This window comes from Pleurodeles waltl, chromosome 9 (assembly GCF_031143425.1).
Source record: "Pleurodeles waltl isolate 20211129_DDA chromosome 9, aPleWal1.hap1.20221129, whole genome shotgun sequence".
NCBI classification, from domain to species: domain Eukaryota; kingdom Metazoa; phylum Chordata; class Amphibia; order Caudata; family Salamandridae; genus Pleurodeles; species Pleurodeles waltl.
This window is the reverse complement of record NC_090448.1, coordinates 1120992149-1121007997: the sequence shown is the minus strand read 5'-3', so window position 1 is coordinate 1121007997 and position 15849 is coordinate 1120992149. Positions and strand designations below refer to the sequence as shown.

The 15849-nt window shown below is 49.5% G+C and overlaps 1 protein-coding gene across 1 annotated transcript in view; it reads left to right on the top strand.

Moving 5' to 3' along the window:
• LOC138260402 (mucosal pentraxin-like) overlaps positions 1-15645 on the top strand; it is a 34525-nt gene extending 18880 nt beyond the window's left edge. Inside the window, exon 3 of the mRNA XM_069208846.1 lies at positions 12141-15645. Coding sequence (XP_069064947.1) covers positions 12141-12745 — 605 coding nt within the window. The 3' untranslated portion in view covers positions 12746-15645. The remainder of the gene's footprint in view (positions 1-12140) is intronic.
• Positions 15646-15849: the final 204 nt, after the last annotated feature.

Below are 15849 nucleotides of genomic sequence, written 5' to 3'. Positions count from 1 at the left end.
ACACGCCAGCTCCACTCTGCCAACCTCGCCCTCGCAAGGGTACCCCGCATACACCGTACCACACTGGCGGTAGATCCTTCTCCCACCTTGCCACCAAAACCTGGAACTCCCTCCCCGCCAATCTACGTATGATCCAGGACCTCCTGACCTTCAGGAAGCGCCTCAAGACCTGGCTCTTCGAGCAGTAGCACCCCCCTCCCCATGCGCCTTGAGACCCTTCCGGGTGAGTAGCGCGCTTAACAAATTACTGATTGATTGATTGATATCAGGTACAGAGACGTAAACAAGAAGACATAGACCCAGATTTACAAAAAGTGGCGTAGCACCACAAGTCACCTTGCTGCGCTGCGTTACTTGGAAAGGGAAGAATGCGTTGTATTTAAGGAACACAGTGCATTCTTGTCTTTTCCTCCTGTGCTAGTGCACAATGGGCTGCCTAGCACCAACACAGGCACCCTTGCACCATGGTTAACATTTACACATAGAAGGAGGCGTAACATTTTGGTGCATCCTCAGGTTTACTAGGGTTGGTGAATCTGGGGAAGCATCAAAATTGATGGGTGCTGCTTAGGAACACCCACCGCAATGCCCACAGAATGCATCCTTTGCCTAGAGTAATGCAATGCAGCTATTTGGACTGCCTTGCCTTACTCCAAATCTGTGAGCCCATTCAGAGCCACGCAAAGTGGCTTTGCATGGCATCATAAGTAAGAGTTGGGAGGCCAGATGGAAGAATCGGTAGACTATGTAGGGTCGAAGGTATTTAATAAGTGGGCAGAGGGGTAGAATGGATGTGGATTGTAGTCTTCTACTGCAGACACCACCTGTGAATTGCCACCTCTTTCCCCCAAGTGCATGATGCTCACAACAAATGGAACCTAATCAGAAGAGATGGCTGTTTTTATGCGCCTGAGACGCTCACTGTAACAAGACTTTGATCAGCCAAATCTGACCTCTTGTTAAACAAAGGGAATGTATCTGGATACAAGCTGCCTTTTTTCAGAGTATGGCTCATTGGGTTATAGTCAGAGTGCATTCTGCCCTCACATATCTCTGGCTCAAATACACAGAACCCTCCTACAACATTCAATAGACCCTTTTCCACAGTCCTCAGGCATGTGGATCTAGTATGGGTAAACCCTGACCAGCCACCCTCTATCTTAGCTGGATTCCACACAGTGTGCCATGATCAGAACAGATCCCTGAGCTTGACATGCATCACATACATGAAGCCCAACTCCAAAACCCACACTTATGTGCAACTAGACTCCACACCCCTTCCTCAGTGCTGTGCTAAAACGGGCTATCCGGTAGCTCTCCACACCGTCATAGTCACATGCATCTGCTGCACTGCTTGCAATGCAATTGAGGTATCTTTCCAGAAGTCAATCAAAGAACACACTCTGCAGTACTTACATGGCACGTGAACCAACCTCCTCCTCATCCACTCATGCATGACCCTGGTTGACTGGCTGCAACGTAGCAGTGCTTCAAGGTACCATTAGAGGAAGTGATCATCTATACAGAAATGACAATGGCACTGACTGTGTTTGCCTTTTCTGAATCCTGCTATAGATTCTCAATTTTTGTTTGCAGCACTTCATATAACTTTTTTTTTTTAATTGTTCTTATTAACATTTTGCTGTTGTACAGACTCAAATCAATGTATGGCATTACAGACTCTTACCTTACCCTTGGGTATCAGTGATTACAACTTCTGGACATATTCCTCGATCTAACATTTACATCACATTGTTACTATATCATTATTTCTCGTTTGTATGTCCCCGGTACTGTACTTGTTGGTGCTGCACATACATAATCATGTCTGTCATATACCATATTATCATTCTTTTGCGCACATAACACTCTTTGTCGAACTCGAAACAACATATTCACATGATGTTGCACTTTTGAGCGGGTAAATTCTAGTTGCTGGAGAATGCCTCAATGTATCTTTACCAAGGTGGGGTCTAGTCCCTCGCTCAATCTCTGTCAGTTTGTTTTGTGCATCAGAGGTCACTCAGTTCGATACTTTACCACTATGCCACACCTCCTTGTTCAGTATCTTCGAGGACCTACATCCCAGACCGGTAGCCAACTACCCCCTTCACTCGCTTAATATTGGACTCTGCTCCCTTCCATGCAGCTCATTATGATATACAATGTGCCTTCACACCTCTGCTGTCTTCATTCCTTATCTTGTATGTCATTCCGCCCCCTCTGCAGTAGCTCCCTCACCTCTCACCATGCGCTCCCATTTTGTCAACACTTCCTCCCACGCCAGGGCAATGGGAGTCTGGCGCAGGCCCCGTGCCTCCTTGCACTTGCAATTCAGCCCTAGCCCATCTCGACACGTCTCGTCTCCATTCAGTCAAAGAAGGGCACCTGGGTGACCTCCAACCCAAAGCAATTAACCTCCTGAATAGCACTAGGGCTAAATCCAGAAAGCGGTCATTTACCTTCCCAATTGGTAATCCCGCTTTCAGACCCAATAGACACACATCCGGGGCCAAGGTCAGTTCCACGCCTAACAGGCCATTCAGGTCGACCATCACCGCCACCCAGCCCCGCTGGAGCTCAGGGCAGCACCACATCATGTGTTCAAAATCTGCATCTATGTCATCACATTTGGGGCACACCTTAGGGACACCTCCATATATAAGAGTCAAACGATGTGGAGTGAGGTACGTCCTGTGGATATAATTGTATTGGATGTATCGTAGTTGCGTGTTCCTCGAGACCACCGGTGGATATGCTAGTACTTTCCGCCATTCCGTGTCCGACAAGTCCCTGCCCAGTGTCTTTTCCCATCTCTCGCTCTGGGATTGTAATGGGTCTAATATACCTTCAGTTTGAGCCCTGTACAGTTTAGTGATTAAATGAGTATCTTCTCCCGATGTTAGCAAGAGGTGCAAGACCCAGTGTGTGGCGGGCTCCGCATTAACCGTGTCCCAATGTTCCCTTAAAATGTGTATCAACCTATGATATAAAAGGAACTGTCCACGTGGAACCCTGCTACTGTCTATCAGGTCGGGAAAAGGTCTCAACACCCCATCACAGAAGAGGCCTCCAATTGTCTCCACCCCGCCTTCGTCCATACTCCCAATCCAGTGCCCATCAGGTTCCTTTCCACCGTATCTAACGTTAGTACCGATAATGGTAAGGCAGGGGAGTAAGCCAGGCCCACCCCCACCTGCCACGAGCATCTCTTCGAACAGGCTAAGGCTATCTTTGTCATTGCACTTTTTTCCTGGGGTTCCACCCTCCGGTTTATAATTTGTGCTATGATCCAATCGTTACTCTTCTCGCAATTGGCAGTACATCTATCCAGGTGACCCTTTCCTGCAAACCACCTGGAGGTCCATTGTAACTGGCATGCCAGGTAATAGAATTCAAAATCTGGGGCACCAAGTCCTCCCTCAAGGGTCGGCCTACGGAGAATTGAGAGCGCTGTGCGCCTTCGACCTCCATCCCAGATAAGGTCCCTGAGCAGGGTATTCAACTCTCGGAACCACGACGAGGGGATCAGCACTGGCAGATTAGCGAAGTAATAAAGTAGGCAAGGTAACATAATCATTTTAGACAATGATATTCTGTCCATTATGGATAGCTTCAGTGACCGCCAGAACCCAACAGACGCCCGAAGAGAGCAGAGCGTTCTACTGACGTTCCCATCACGGAGGTCGTTCATGTCATGGAACACCTGTATACCCAGGTACTTAAAAGTGTGCGGTGCCCATACCACGTCCCCCGGGCACGAGGAGGGGCGGTCACAACCCACCGTCATGGGTAAGACGAATGTCTTGCCCCTATTGAGGTGTAGTCCCGAAAGACCTCCAAAATAGTCTAGAGTTTGCAGGGCCCAGGGGAGCCCAGACTCCCCATCTCTGAGACAGATTAGAATATTGTCAGCATAGAGTGAGATAATGTGTTCATTCTGTCCCCACTCCTCTCCCCTACCCACGCCATCTGTCCGTAGCTGGGCCGCCAGGGGCTCAATAGCCAGGGCGAATACTAATGGTGATAATGGGCATCCCTGCCTGGTACCCCTGCATATAGGGTAAGCCTATGAGATCGTCCTACCCGTTCTCACTCTCGCTAGTGGGGTTGCATATAGCAGGTCCACCCACGTTACCCATCCTTCCCCCAAACCCATCCTAAGCATCACTGTCCTCAAGTAGTCCCATTGAACCGAGTCAAAGGCTTTCTCGAAATCTATTGCAAGTAACATCCCCAATGGGGGTCTCTCCGCCCTCGGCATTTGTAAGATGGCAAAGAGGCGTCTGAGATTCAGCGAAGTACTGCGGTTCGGGACAAACCCATTTTGGTCTGTGTGTACTAATGTGTGTATAGATTGAAGCAAGCGATTGGCCAGGATCTTGCTGAGAATTTTGAAATCACTGTTCAACATTGATAGTGGACGAAAATCGGTGACGGATGCTTCACCCGATTTCAACTTGGGCAGGTGGACCTCCAAGGCCTCCCTAAGCGGATCTGGTAGCAGGCCACGGTGTAATGCCTCTGCGTACAGTTCCACCAACTGGGGGACTAACCGCGCTGCATACTTCTTGTAAAAGTCCATTGGGAGACTGTCCGTACCCGGTGTCTTCCCTGGAGCTAGCTGCGAAATGGCTTCCTGTACCTCTTCCACTGTCACCGCCCCCCACCCCAGCCTATCCCTTTCCTCGTGCGTCAGGGTAGGCAATGGGAGCGGGTGTAAAAAACTATCTAGGCTGTCTGTCCCGTGCTTGTCCGGATTCCTATACAGGAAGGTATAGTAATCTCTAAAAGCGTCATTTATGGGGCCCGGCCTGAATCTGCGCTCCCCTTCCATATCACGTACACTCACAATGGGCGCCCCATCCCCTCCCGGCCTCACCAACCAGGCCAACATCTTACCAGACCTGCCCTCCTCAGCCTGCACCGAGGCTAAGTATTTCTGCATGCAATGGCATCGGAGCTGTTCTTCAACCTGAGAGTGGGAACTCCTCGCTTGCTCATACTCCTCCTGTTCTGGCGCCCCACTGCTCCCTCTCTTTCCCCCCTCGTATATGATCTTCTCTAGTCTAATCAGCTCCCGTTCCAGTGTGCGTCTTGTCCCGGCCGTCTGTCCTATACTGTAACCTCTCGTTGCTACTTTAAGTGTTTCCCACTCCATGTATCTGGAGGAGGCAGATCCCTTATTAATATTAATGTGGTCTGTCAGATATAAGAGGAGCGCCTCTCTGTATGCCTGGTCTTCCAGTGCAGCTGGTGACAATCTCCACAGCGGTATGGGGGGTCTGTCTTCAGTCACCCTCCAGGTGAGCAACAGGGGATTGTGATCAGATAAGGTGCGTCCAAATATTCGGAATGGGTCATTCCCTGCGCTAGGTTGGCTGAGCATACCACCCTGTCTATCCTGGTTTGTACCCGATCAAGGGCTGAGTAATATGAGTAGTCCTTGTTGTCAGGGTGCTGCTCGCGCCAAACATCAATCTAGCCCCAGGCGTGCACCCACTCTCTCAGTTTTTTAGCTACTTTATGCGTTACTGCTCCTGGCAGCGGTGGAGTAGAGCGGTCCAGGTCTATATCCAGTATGCTATTGAAGTCTCCCCCAATTAACAACTCCCCATGCTGCTGGCGAGTAAGGTGGCTCGATAAACGCTATAGGAAGGGGATCTGATCCTGGTTAGGGGCGTAAATACTACCCAGAACAATTGGAACTCCTTGAAGTTTCCCCTCCACTATCACGAACCTGCCCTCCTGATCTATGTCAGTAGATACTACCTCAAAAGGGACTCCAGCACGAACCCAGACCAGTGCTCCTCTGGAGTAAGCGGAATACTTACTGGCGAATACCTGCCCTCTCCATCTACGCCTCAGTTTCTCTGCCTCACCTGCGGTCAAGTGGGTCTCCTGCAGCATTGCTACATGTATACCTCTCCTCTTTAGGTGGGACAATATTCTGTGTCTTTTAGCTGGTGACCCCATCCCCCGTATGTTCCATGTTAGGAAATTGTAATCTGTCATATAGATATATCAAGAAAATTGCGGACCACACCACCTCCCTCTGTATCCCACTCCCCCTTGTCCATTTTCAAATGCCTCAAATAAACAATCCACAACACCCAAAGCACCATCAAAATTCAAAATGAATAGAAAGACCCAACTCCCCATCCGCAGAGCGCCTCGCCAACAGTAGGCTGCCCAAATAAACAGTGCAACAGTGCAACTTTGTCAACAGAGTAAATATAGTTCTCGCCAGTCTAACTGAGTGGACGAGAAGCCGGTAGGGGGGTAGATCCATGCCAGTCGGGGCCTACTATCCACACAGGACCAGTTTATGGGCACAGTTATCCCAGTTCATCCGCTGTCTGCGGAGTCACCCTCGGGGGCGGCCCGGAATAGCCGGAACCCTGCACTGAGGAGACGGTTGTGCCATCAGAGTCTCCCCCATTACCTTCCAGTGGGGATGCCTTTCTACTCATGGAGGCCTCCGCCTCCAGGGCCTCTATCTTTCCCAACTCCTTTTGGGTATGTGTTGGTTCGGCACAAGGGCGGGTTCTGTTCCGCTGCCTCCTTGGGCCCCCGTGAAACCCGCGCTCAGTGTTGCTTGGTCTCGCGTGCTGCCCTCTCTGCCCTCCCTGCCCTCCACGGGCCTCCAACCACTCCCATGCCTCCTCAGGGTTCTGGAAGAATGTGGTCTTGTCCTCCACGATCACTCTCAGTCTTGCAGGGAAGAGAAGCAAGTACTGGATCCCTTCGTCCCTAAGGGCCCTCTTCACTGCCAAAAACGAAGCTCTTTTAATTTGGACATTGATTGTAAAATCCGGAAACAGTGTCACCTCTCCATTCGCCACTCTAAAGGGACCCACCTCTCTAGCCCTCTGGAGCAGGATATCTCTGTCCTTGTAGTGCAGTAACCTGGCTACCACCACTCAGGGTGGCCTCCCAGGTGCTAGGGGTCTTGAGGGCACTCAATGCGCTCATTCCAGTGTGAAGAACGGTGTCAGTCGTCCCGACGCTACAACTGTATGCAACCACTCTTCAAGGAATTCTACCATATTCGTGCCTTCCGCACCTTGCAGGAGGCCTACCACTCGTACATTGTTCCTTCGGTTTCTCCCCTCCGCATCCTCTGCCCTCTGTTCCAGCCGCGTCACTCTATCCGTTAGATTCATCACTGTGGCCGCTAGATCCTTTCGTTTCGGTGTGAGATCCGCTAGAGTGACCTCCGCCTCCTTAACTCTGTCCGTCAGGTTTTGGTGGTCCGCCCGTAGGAGGCCTACTTCCACTGCGACCTGGTTAATGTCATACTGTAGAGTTGCTTTTGTATCCTCGATTGCACCCAAAATTTTGTCCAGAGTGTCCTGGACTTTAGACTGCGTGAGGTCTTGCAGGCCCCCCCCACTGCGGTCGGCAGATATTGTGCGATCCATAGCTTTACCTCTGCGCCGGTTCCTGGAGGTCATCGGCGCTGGAGGGCTTTATACCAGGGTTGTCAATGTGGCTTGCGGCCCTTTACTGCGACACCGCAGACACCCGCTGTCCCAGATTCGAGTGCGCCCAGCCTAAGTTACTATGTTTGAGCGGCAGTGTCCTGGTCCATTAGCGGCCCATTCCTTCGGCCGTCATAGAGTAGCAGATTCTTTGTGTGCCCGTTGCGCTTATATAAGACTGCCTGGGCCTGGCTATGCCTAACCTCCAAGGCCAGTTATGGGATCAACGTGAGGTCTCACTCAGCGCCGCAGGGCATGAATCAGGGTCCGCAGGGCCCCCCCCCAAGTTCACAGGGCCAGTCGGCCTCGCACTGCCTCCAGGGGCTCCTCGAGTCTGTCGGCTATTGGGCTCAGACTCTCTTCAGGGCACCACCGGTGGCCGCTGTATTCTCGGCAGCCCAGCGCAGCCGGTGGTAGCAGCCTCCTCACACCGGACTCCGTGAGGGATCCGGACCCGCAAACGGTGCCGCTAGCAGATGGGCGACCCGCCTTGCCCGCCTGCGGTGCCCCCACACCACCAAGGAGACCGGAACGGCCCCCGGCCCTCTCCACTCCGCCGCTAAGGCTGTTCAACCCAGGGCCCCGAGCCCAGCGCCGACCGCGCGTCCAAGCTCCAGCCTGCAACCCCGTCCCTCCGGGAACGCCGCGTGGAGGACACCACGCGTTCTCTCGCCCACGCCACCGGAGCAGGTCGGGTCCACAGCACCCACGGGGTCCAGAGCAGACAACCCGTGCTTCCAACAGCAGGAGTCTCCGAGTCCGAAGTCGCCACCACTCCCTCCGTCGCGTCAGGGCCACCCCGCCGTCATCGCCTGGGATCGCCTCGGAGGTCCGGAAACCAGGCACCACTTTCCGCCGTCAACTCCAACGGCCTCCGCTCGCAGCACCTTCGCCGGTGGCCCCAGGGTTGGGCTCGATTCATCGGATTAGTGGTAGGCCCCTCCGGAGCCGACGAATTATGCGCCCGCCATCTTGGCCTGTTTAGCCACGCCCCCCACTTCATATAACTTGTGGCTAAAAGCAACATGCTAGTGCTACATAAATTAAATTTCTCTTACATCACTATTTTCCTCTTCCCACTTTCACTTTAGTATCTCCCATGGTCCTTATGTTCCCTTCTGCTCCCATTATCCGGAATTCTACTTTGATTGGTCATGTACCCCCCTCATCTCACTCTACTAATCTTTAATCTTCCCAATTTTGTGACTTCAACAACTCTTATATTCAATGTTTCTTCTGCTCGCTCCATCTCTACTTCCATTCGCCCATCTGCTTCAGTCCTCCCCCCCTCATGTTTTACCTACTTTTCACTGTTCTGCTCTTTATTTACATTAATTCTGCATGCTTGCTCCCCCTTTTTACTTTCTTATGCCCATGAATCCTCTCCCACATATCCCATATTTAATCTCCTCCCTTCCCTGGACACTGTCTTTGCTTCCATGGCACCCATCTTCTCATGCATTCATGACTTCCTCATTCTGCCCCAAACATGTGCACTCTTTGCTGTCCTTCTGCTCTTTCTTATGATTCGCAGCAATCTGAAGCGACCGACTGGCGACAACTATTAAACCACCTCAGGCACTCATCCAGTTAAACCCAGGCCTCCATTTTGAAAGATTCCACACAGTGTTTGGAGTTCAACAGCCACAGTTTTATTTACAAAAACGGATATGTTCCGCTTGTAGGTGGACATAATGGCGATTATCAAAATATTTTGAATATAGTCAAACATTTATGCAAAATATTTATTGTTAATGTTCAGTAATTCTCAAATAATCGTTTATAAGCCTTAAAGGCCTCAGACCTGGTGGGGGACACCATCTACTGATTTGATGCTTAGCTTGCTATTGACTCTCTATTTCGCGTGCCTCCTACCAAGAGTGGGTGGTGAGTGTCACCTCTATCCTTGGGTGTATTTCCTTCCTTTCTCTTCTCCACCTGGCCCTGTTGTTTGGCATCACAAAGCTTGCTGTGATGAAGGCTGCCTTCTCTGGTCATCCTTATGACCTGGGTGTGGCTAAAATGTGCATGACTGCTAGGTTACTGCCATCCCAATTAAGGGTTTTCCACCTCTTTGCGACTTTCCCTTGTCTGAAATGTTTTCTATTGCTGCTACAGCAAGTTGCCCTAAGTGTATTTATGGAAGGGACACACATCTGTTGGAGGACACCATCACATGTGTTATCAACACAGGAGCGGGCTAAGATTGTCTCTGTTTCTTAAAGTAACATAAAGTTCAGAATTTAAAAAAGATAAGCCTATCCAAAGGCATTACACTTATAGGGAACAGTCAGCCAAATCCCCCTTTTAAAGGAGACACATTTGCAAAGCACCTGATAAAGTAAATTAGGCTTCTCTCCATACCTGTAAATATTTGACAATGAGATGTCCACCAGACAGAGGGACAAAGGGGCATGTTTAAGAGCACCTAGCTCCACTGTAGCGCCGCCACAGCGTCATTTTTTTTACGCTAAGGCGGCGCTCGAGTCGCTTTTCTGCTGCACCATATTTACAAAGGGGCGCAACGCATGCATTGCGCAACCTTGTAACCCCTTGCGCCACATTATGCTTGTGCCAGACATTGGGCCTCATTCTGACCCTGGCGGTCTATGACCGCCAGGGTGGAGGCCGGCTGAAGCACCGCCAACAGGCTGGCGGTGCTTCATTTTGTATTCCGACCGCGGCTGTGAAGCCGCGGTTGCCCAGCCGGGCCCGGCGGTTTTCCGCCGGATTTCCCCCGGCTGGGGGAATCCTCCATGCAGCGCCGCCATGGGGATTCCGACCCCCTTCCCGCCAGCCTGTTTCTGGCGGTTTTCACCGCCAGAAACAGGATGGCGGGAACGGGTGTCGTGGGGCCCCTGGGGGCCCCTGCACTGCCCATGCCACTGGCATGGGCAGTGCAGGGGCCCCCTAACAGGGCCCCAGCAGGATTTTCACTGTCTGCTTTGCAGACAGTGAAAATCGCAACGGATGCAACTGCACCCGTCGCACCCCTGCAACACCGCCGGCTCCATTCGGAGCCGGCTTCTATGTTGCAGGGCCTTTCCCGCTGGGCCGGCGGGCGCCCTTTTGGTGGTCGCCCGCCGGCCCAGCGGGAAAGTCGAAATGGCCCCCGCGGTCTTTTGACCGCGGAGCGGCCAAGTGGCGGTTCCCGCCCGGCGGGCGGCGCCCGCCGCCTGCCGAAGTTAGAATGAGGGGCATTATGTATGCAAGGGGGGTGTTCTGGTGCTAGGAGGCCCACAAAAATGGATCAGTGAAATTGAAAAGATGTCACTGCTTCATTTTTGGTGTCATTTTTAATGCCTGCTCAGAGTAGGCGTTAAAATGACGCTCCCACAGTAACACGTGGGCCTCCTTGCACTTTGCTGCACTAGCGTATTTTTTTTTTACGCTAGTGTAGCAAAGCGCCACAGTAGCATCAAAAATGTTGACGCCATTGTACTAACAACTGCCATAGTGTGCCGAATTGTAAATACGGTGCAACCGTGGTATCGTTAGGTGCCAGCAAGGGGGGGCGCAAGAAAAGTGTCGCATCAGAGCTGATGAGCCACTTTTTCTTAAATATGGAACAAAGTATATATTCCAAACAGTCATGTGGGACTCATTCGCATAAGGAGGCTTCACCTGAACTTAAGAGGAACCTAAAAACAAATTAAAAATGCAGTTCCATCCCATCTGAATTGTAAGAAAGAAAACAAATCTGGATTCCTGTCTCAATCGTGCCACAACAAATCATGTGAAGTACAGTATGAAACACAGTGATAAAAGTGAAAAGAAACGCAGATGGTGCAGTGCTCTTGCAGTGATTCGACATATGGCGTACAAGACGCTGCAATGGGAACGCCACCTTCTCGTGCATTTCGATGCCCCCTCTGGTCCACTGATTAGTGTGATAGGAACAGATGATGCCTACTTTTTAGGACAAACAAGATTCATCTCAGTATCTGCTGTGAGATGTACTGATGAAGTGGTGTCTCCTCAAAGAATCCCACTTTCCTGAGAGCCTTTGCTGACCAAGTGCAGCACTGGACAACCTTTGTTTCCTAAACTTGTATCCAGGCCTCCACCCCGTAGGTCGTTCGGGATACAACAGAGCGACATTTGGGTCAGATCGGGGAAACTGACCAAAATGTACACATATTTTCATGACAATAGCCCTAGGCCTTCTGGGAAATAGAATTCAACTCATGCAGCAGGGGTGATTCATCGGTCCATTGTCCCCTGCAGCAGGCATTGTGCACGTTTTAACCTTGGATTGTTGCCCTGATTGGTCCTTTCAAATGCTAAGGGCCAAAGGAGACATTCTGTTTTTGAGCCGAAGGGCGGCATTTCCCAGCACTGCCTCCTCTGGGCAGCTTAGTGCTGACGTGTGTCTGCACCCATGCTGCTGGCCCTGCCCATGTAAGGCCAGGATGTCTTTAAGTGGGGTTACTTTGCACCCATACAAAATGGCGCCCAGACTCTCGGCTGTGTTATCTCTATGCCCTATAGGCCTCATACAAGGGCTGGTCTTTTTGCCTTTGTCAATGTATATAAAGTCAAGAATGAATCCCTTTATAAATAAAAAAATTTGTGTACACCCATAACTTACATGTATTCTCTTTCTCCCCCCCATGGTTATGCACAGTTTTCATACCTTGTTTCCTTCCTCCCCAGACTTAGGCGGCTCGTTATTCCTCTTCCCAAGTGAATCGGCCTACGTGACTCTGGAGCCAGAAATGACCGCTCCCTTGAAAAGCTTCACCGTCTGCCTCCGCGCATTCACGGAGCACACGCGCCACCATGGACTCTTTTCTGTGAACAACTCAACTCACGGCGTCTATATCCAGCTCTCCGTGAATCAGGGCGAATTTCCATTCTCTGTCTTTGTGGGGGGCAAAGGACTGCAGTTCAAGGACTTAGGGTATGGATCAGTGAGGAGGCAGCACATATGTGTCACCTGGGACTCTGACACAGGGGTGACGCAAGTATTTCTCAATGCAGAAAAATTAGCTAGGAAAGTTGTGAACCAGGGCTACACCATTGAAGGTCCTCTCCAAATTACACTTGGGCAGAAAAAGCACCTTTTCGGGGCTTATTTTTACAGTAATCCGTCTTTTGTGGGGGAAATAGGTGATGTGCACATGTGGAATTCTGTCCAGCATCCTCAAGTTATATATCTGTCCTACGATAATAGCCCTGGTGTGACAGGCAATGTCCTCAACTGGCGGAACCTGCGTTATGAAACGAAGGGAGGTGTCCTAGTGTTACCGGTACAGTAGACTATCTGGTAGAACCAGGAATGTAACAGCCAGAATCTAACACAGAGTCTCCTGCAGCAAACTGGCATAGGTGCTGGCATACTGCACTGGATTCAGAGCTAATGATTTGCAATGCAGTGCAAAAGCCTGATGGATGCTCACCTTATGCCTACCTGAGGCTCCAATGGTTGCATAGAATCTTGGTTGTTTTATAAGGGAAAAGTGATAGCCAGAGAATATGGCAACTTTCAGAAAAACAGATTCCTCTGATCAAATATAAAGATACAAAAATGAACAATCAGGATATGAAATTAAATATTTTTCTACTGAGTTTCAATACTGCTTAGAAGAATTTGAAGGTTCTCTGCAGTCTGATTTGTGTTTCGCAAAGAAAAAGAAAGCCAACCCTCTCTGACCAGTCTAGGTGGAACGCTTCATCATTGCTTTGCTCCTCATACAGGCCACATCTCTGGTGGTACCGGTGGGGTCTGGGATCGCAGGAGGTCTTAGGCGGAGGACTTTTCTGATAATATGGGGATCCAGCAATAGAATTTAATACTGTGTATAAAAAAACCCTCAATTATTTTATTAGGGTGATCTATGATAATATTAAAATCATAGCAAGTTTCAATAATGAGGATAATTAGTGGTCTTCAACTCCCCAGTCGACATGTTCAGCTGTGTTTCATTGGCCTTATACTGAGGCTATCGGCTTTCCTAAGGACCTGGATCCCTGCCTTCCTTCCAGAACATCTCAACACCTGTTGGTGAATCAAGATTTTATAGGGCCAAGGCGGGTGTTGGTGCAGGAGGCCCAATCAAACCCATACCTATGCATGCCCACTCATAACAGTGTTATAGGTACAACAGTGTTTATAGTGCTTGTGATGTAGGATTCCCTAGCGGGTTTCCACTGGAGCCCCATAGAGGCAATATCATGGGAGACCTCTGTAGTCACACCTTTATCAAAAGAGTCTTCTGCCTGGATACTTACACAGTATTCCTCAACTCAAGCAAGCCAATGATGAAGCATGCCTCCTAGGGTGGCGGGTGAGGGCTCACTTCCTTTTTCTTGGAAAACACAAACCAGACCACAGAGAAATTTGAGTGTTCTGAGTATTGCAACTCAGTAGAAAGTGGCATGATTATTGAAGTGTCACGAGTATTAAAACTCAGTAGAAAAATATATATTCTCATCTTTGGCAGCCCACTCCTTTCGTTCCCTAGATGTTTCTGACCTGTGATCAAAGACCCGTATGGCACACATGCTGAGGATGTAGTTTGAGGGGCTGCAAGACTACTTTCCAGTGTTGGTTGCTTGCTTACTTTTAGTAGCATCATTTTCCCCATTTTGTCACGCTGCTTTTGTTAATCAGCTTCACTGTGTTTAGGAACCCTGAAGTCAATGCTAATTAGTGATGCGGTGCTGCATATATTTCACATGTTTACGACATGCACTGTATATTTGTCCCCGTTCACCAGGAGTATTTCCTTTCCCAGATGTGCTTGTTTTAGTTTTGTTTTTATGAGTCTCGTACAGCAGAAACGAGTGGGCGGATTCAGAAAAACATTTATGAGTATGCGAAGTAGTACTACTGGAGTACTGGTTTACGTGTTCTTACATGCCTTTGTGAATCTGCTGCAAAATATCCAAAGCCCTATTACTAAAAGTGCAAAGAGGACGCAGCCCTTTCTATTTGCACCCTTGCAAACCACTATTCAGTGTATATGTCGTTTTTCCCTGTTCCAGACATTTTAGGGCCAATTCACAAAGGCATTTATGGTTATGTAGAAGAGTACCACAAGGGCCGTATTACGCATAGTGCCCCGGGATCTGCTTTGTGTGCCACCAGGGACTACGGTTTCACTGACAGTGCCGCAGATGCTTGTGCAGCCCCTTCTGTAATACTGTTAGCACTGGCACACACACAGCACTAGCGCTATCTTAAGAGGGTGTTCCCTTGTTTGAATGAGGGCGTGGCCCTATGCAAATGAGGAAGACAGCCCGCCGCTGGACATGCACCATATTATGGACGCTGGCGCAGAGGAGGCGCACTTGCAGTGTGCCACAAAAGAATGGTTCACTGTCAGTGGGCCTTCTTTAGCTAGTCCTCTAGAGGGGATAAAAGATGTCCTGTGGACCCCCCGAACATCCCCTTGCTGGCAGTTGCAGCCACTCACCTCACCCGTCTGCTAGGGGATCTCTCTCCCGTTTTTAAAGCGCAGGGGGGTTACCGCATGCATTTTGAAACACGGAGTGGCTGGTAAACAGCTGCTCCATATTTAACTGAATGATTCGCTGGTGCCCTGAAAGCAGAACATTACTGTAATTGTAATAGGGTGCCTGTCCCTGTTTGTGCCCAGTATACCTGTTTAAAGGTGTGCCATGGTGTAAACAGGAACAGCAAATGTGTGGAGATACTTTTTTAGTTTCACAGATTTTAATTCGACAAAGCGTAGGCAAGACATCCCTTCTTCCAGCCAGCATAGACCATAAATACCACGTCTGTACTCCAATCTCAGTTTCACTTTAGAGTTGAATTTACATTTTTAAATCATTCCTGGGAGGCCTGGAGGCAAACCATCACTTTTAATGCCAGCTGAGATTTTTCAAATGCCAGATTCTAAGATCTATGATTGGGGGTCCCTACTGGGTTTAAGAAGTCCCGGTTGTATTCATCACCAAGTTGAAAGTCCTATCTGCTCCCTGCCTGAGCTTAATCATTGAAACAATGACACCTGCTTGCTTGTATTACCTCCTGCACCTGGAAATATATTCTGACAGTATCTTCTCTTCTGCTCGGCTATCAGGTAATCCATCAAACACTGCTGCATGCCAGAAACTTCTTGTATTGTCACCTGAATATATGTAGTTCTGCAGCAGATGCTAAAAAATAAAAAAGCACAGTTTAAGGCATGTATCCTTTGAATAATGTTTTTTTTTTTATTGAACATTTTCATGTTACAACATCTTAACACAACTTACAACCATTGCCCATAATGCATCCCAGGATCTCATGACCATTTTACACATTTCTTCTTCATATAATAATTCCCAACATATATATGTATTATCCGTGCATTAATCATACTTTGGAGCCCGTTACTGTCATCATTCGTACCCC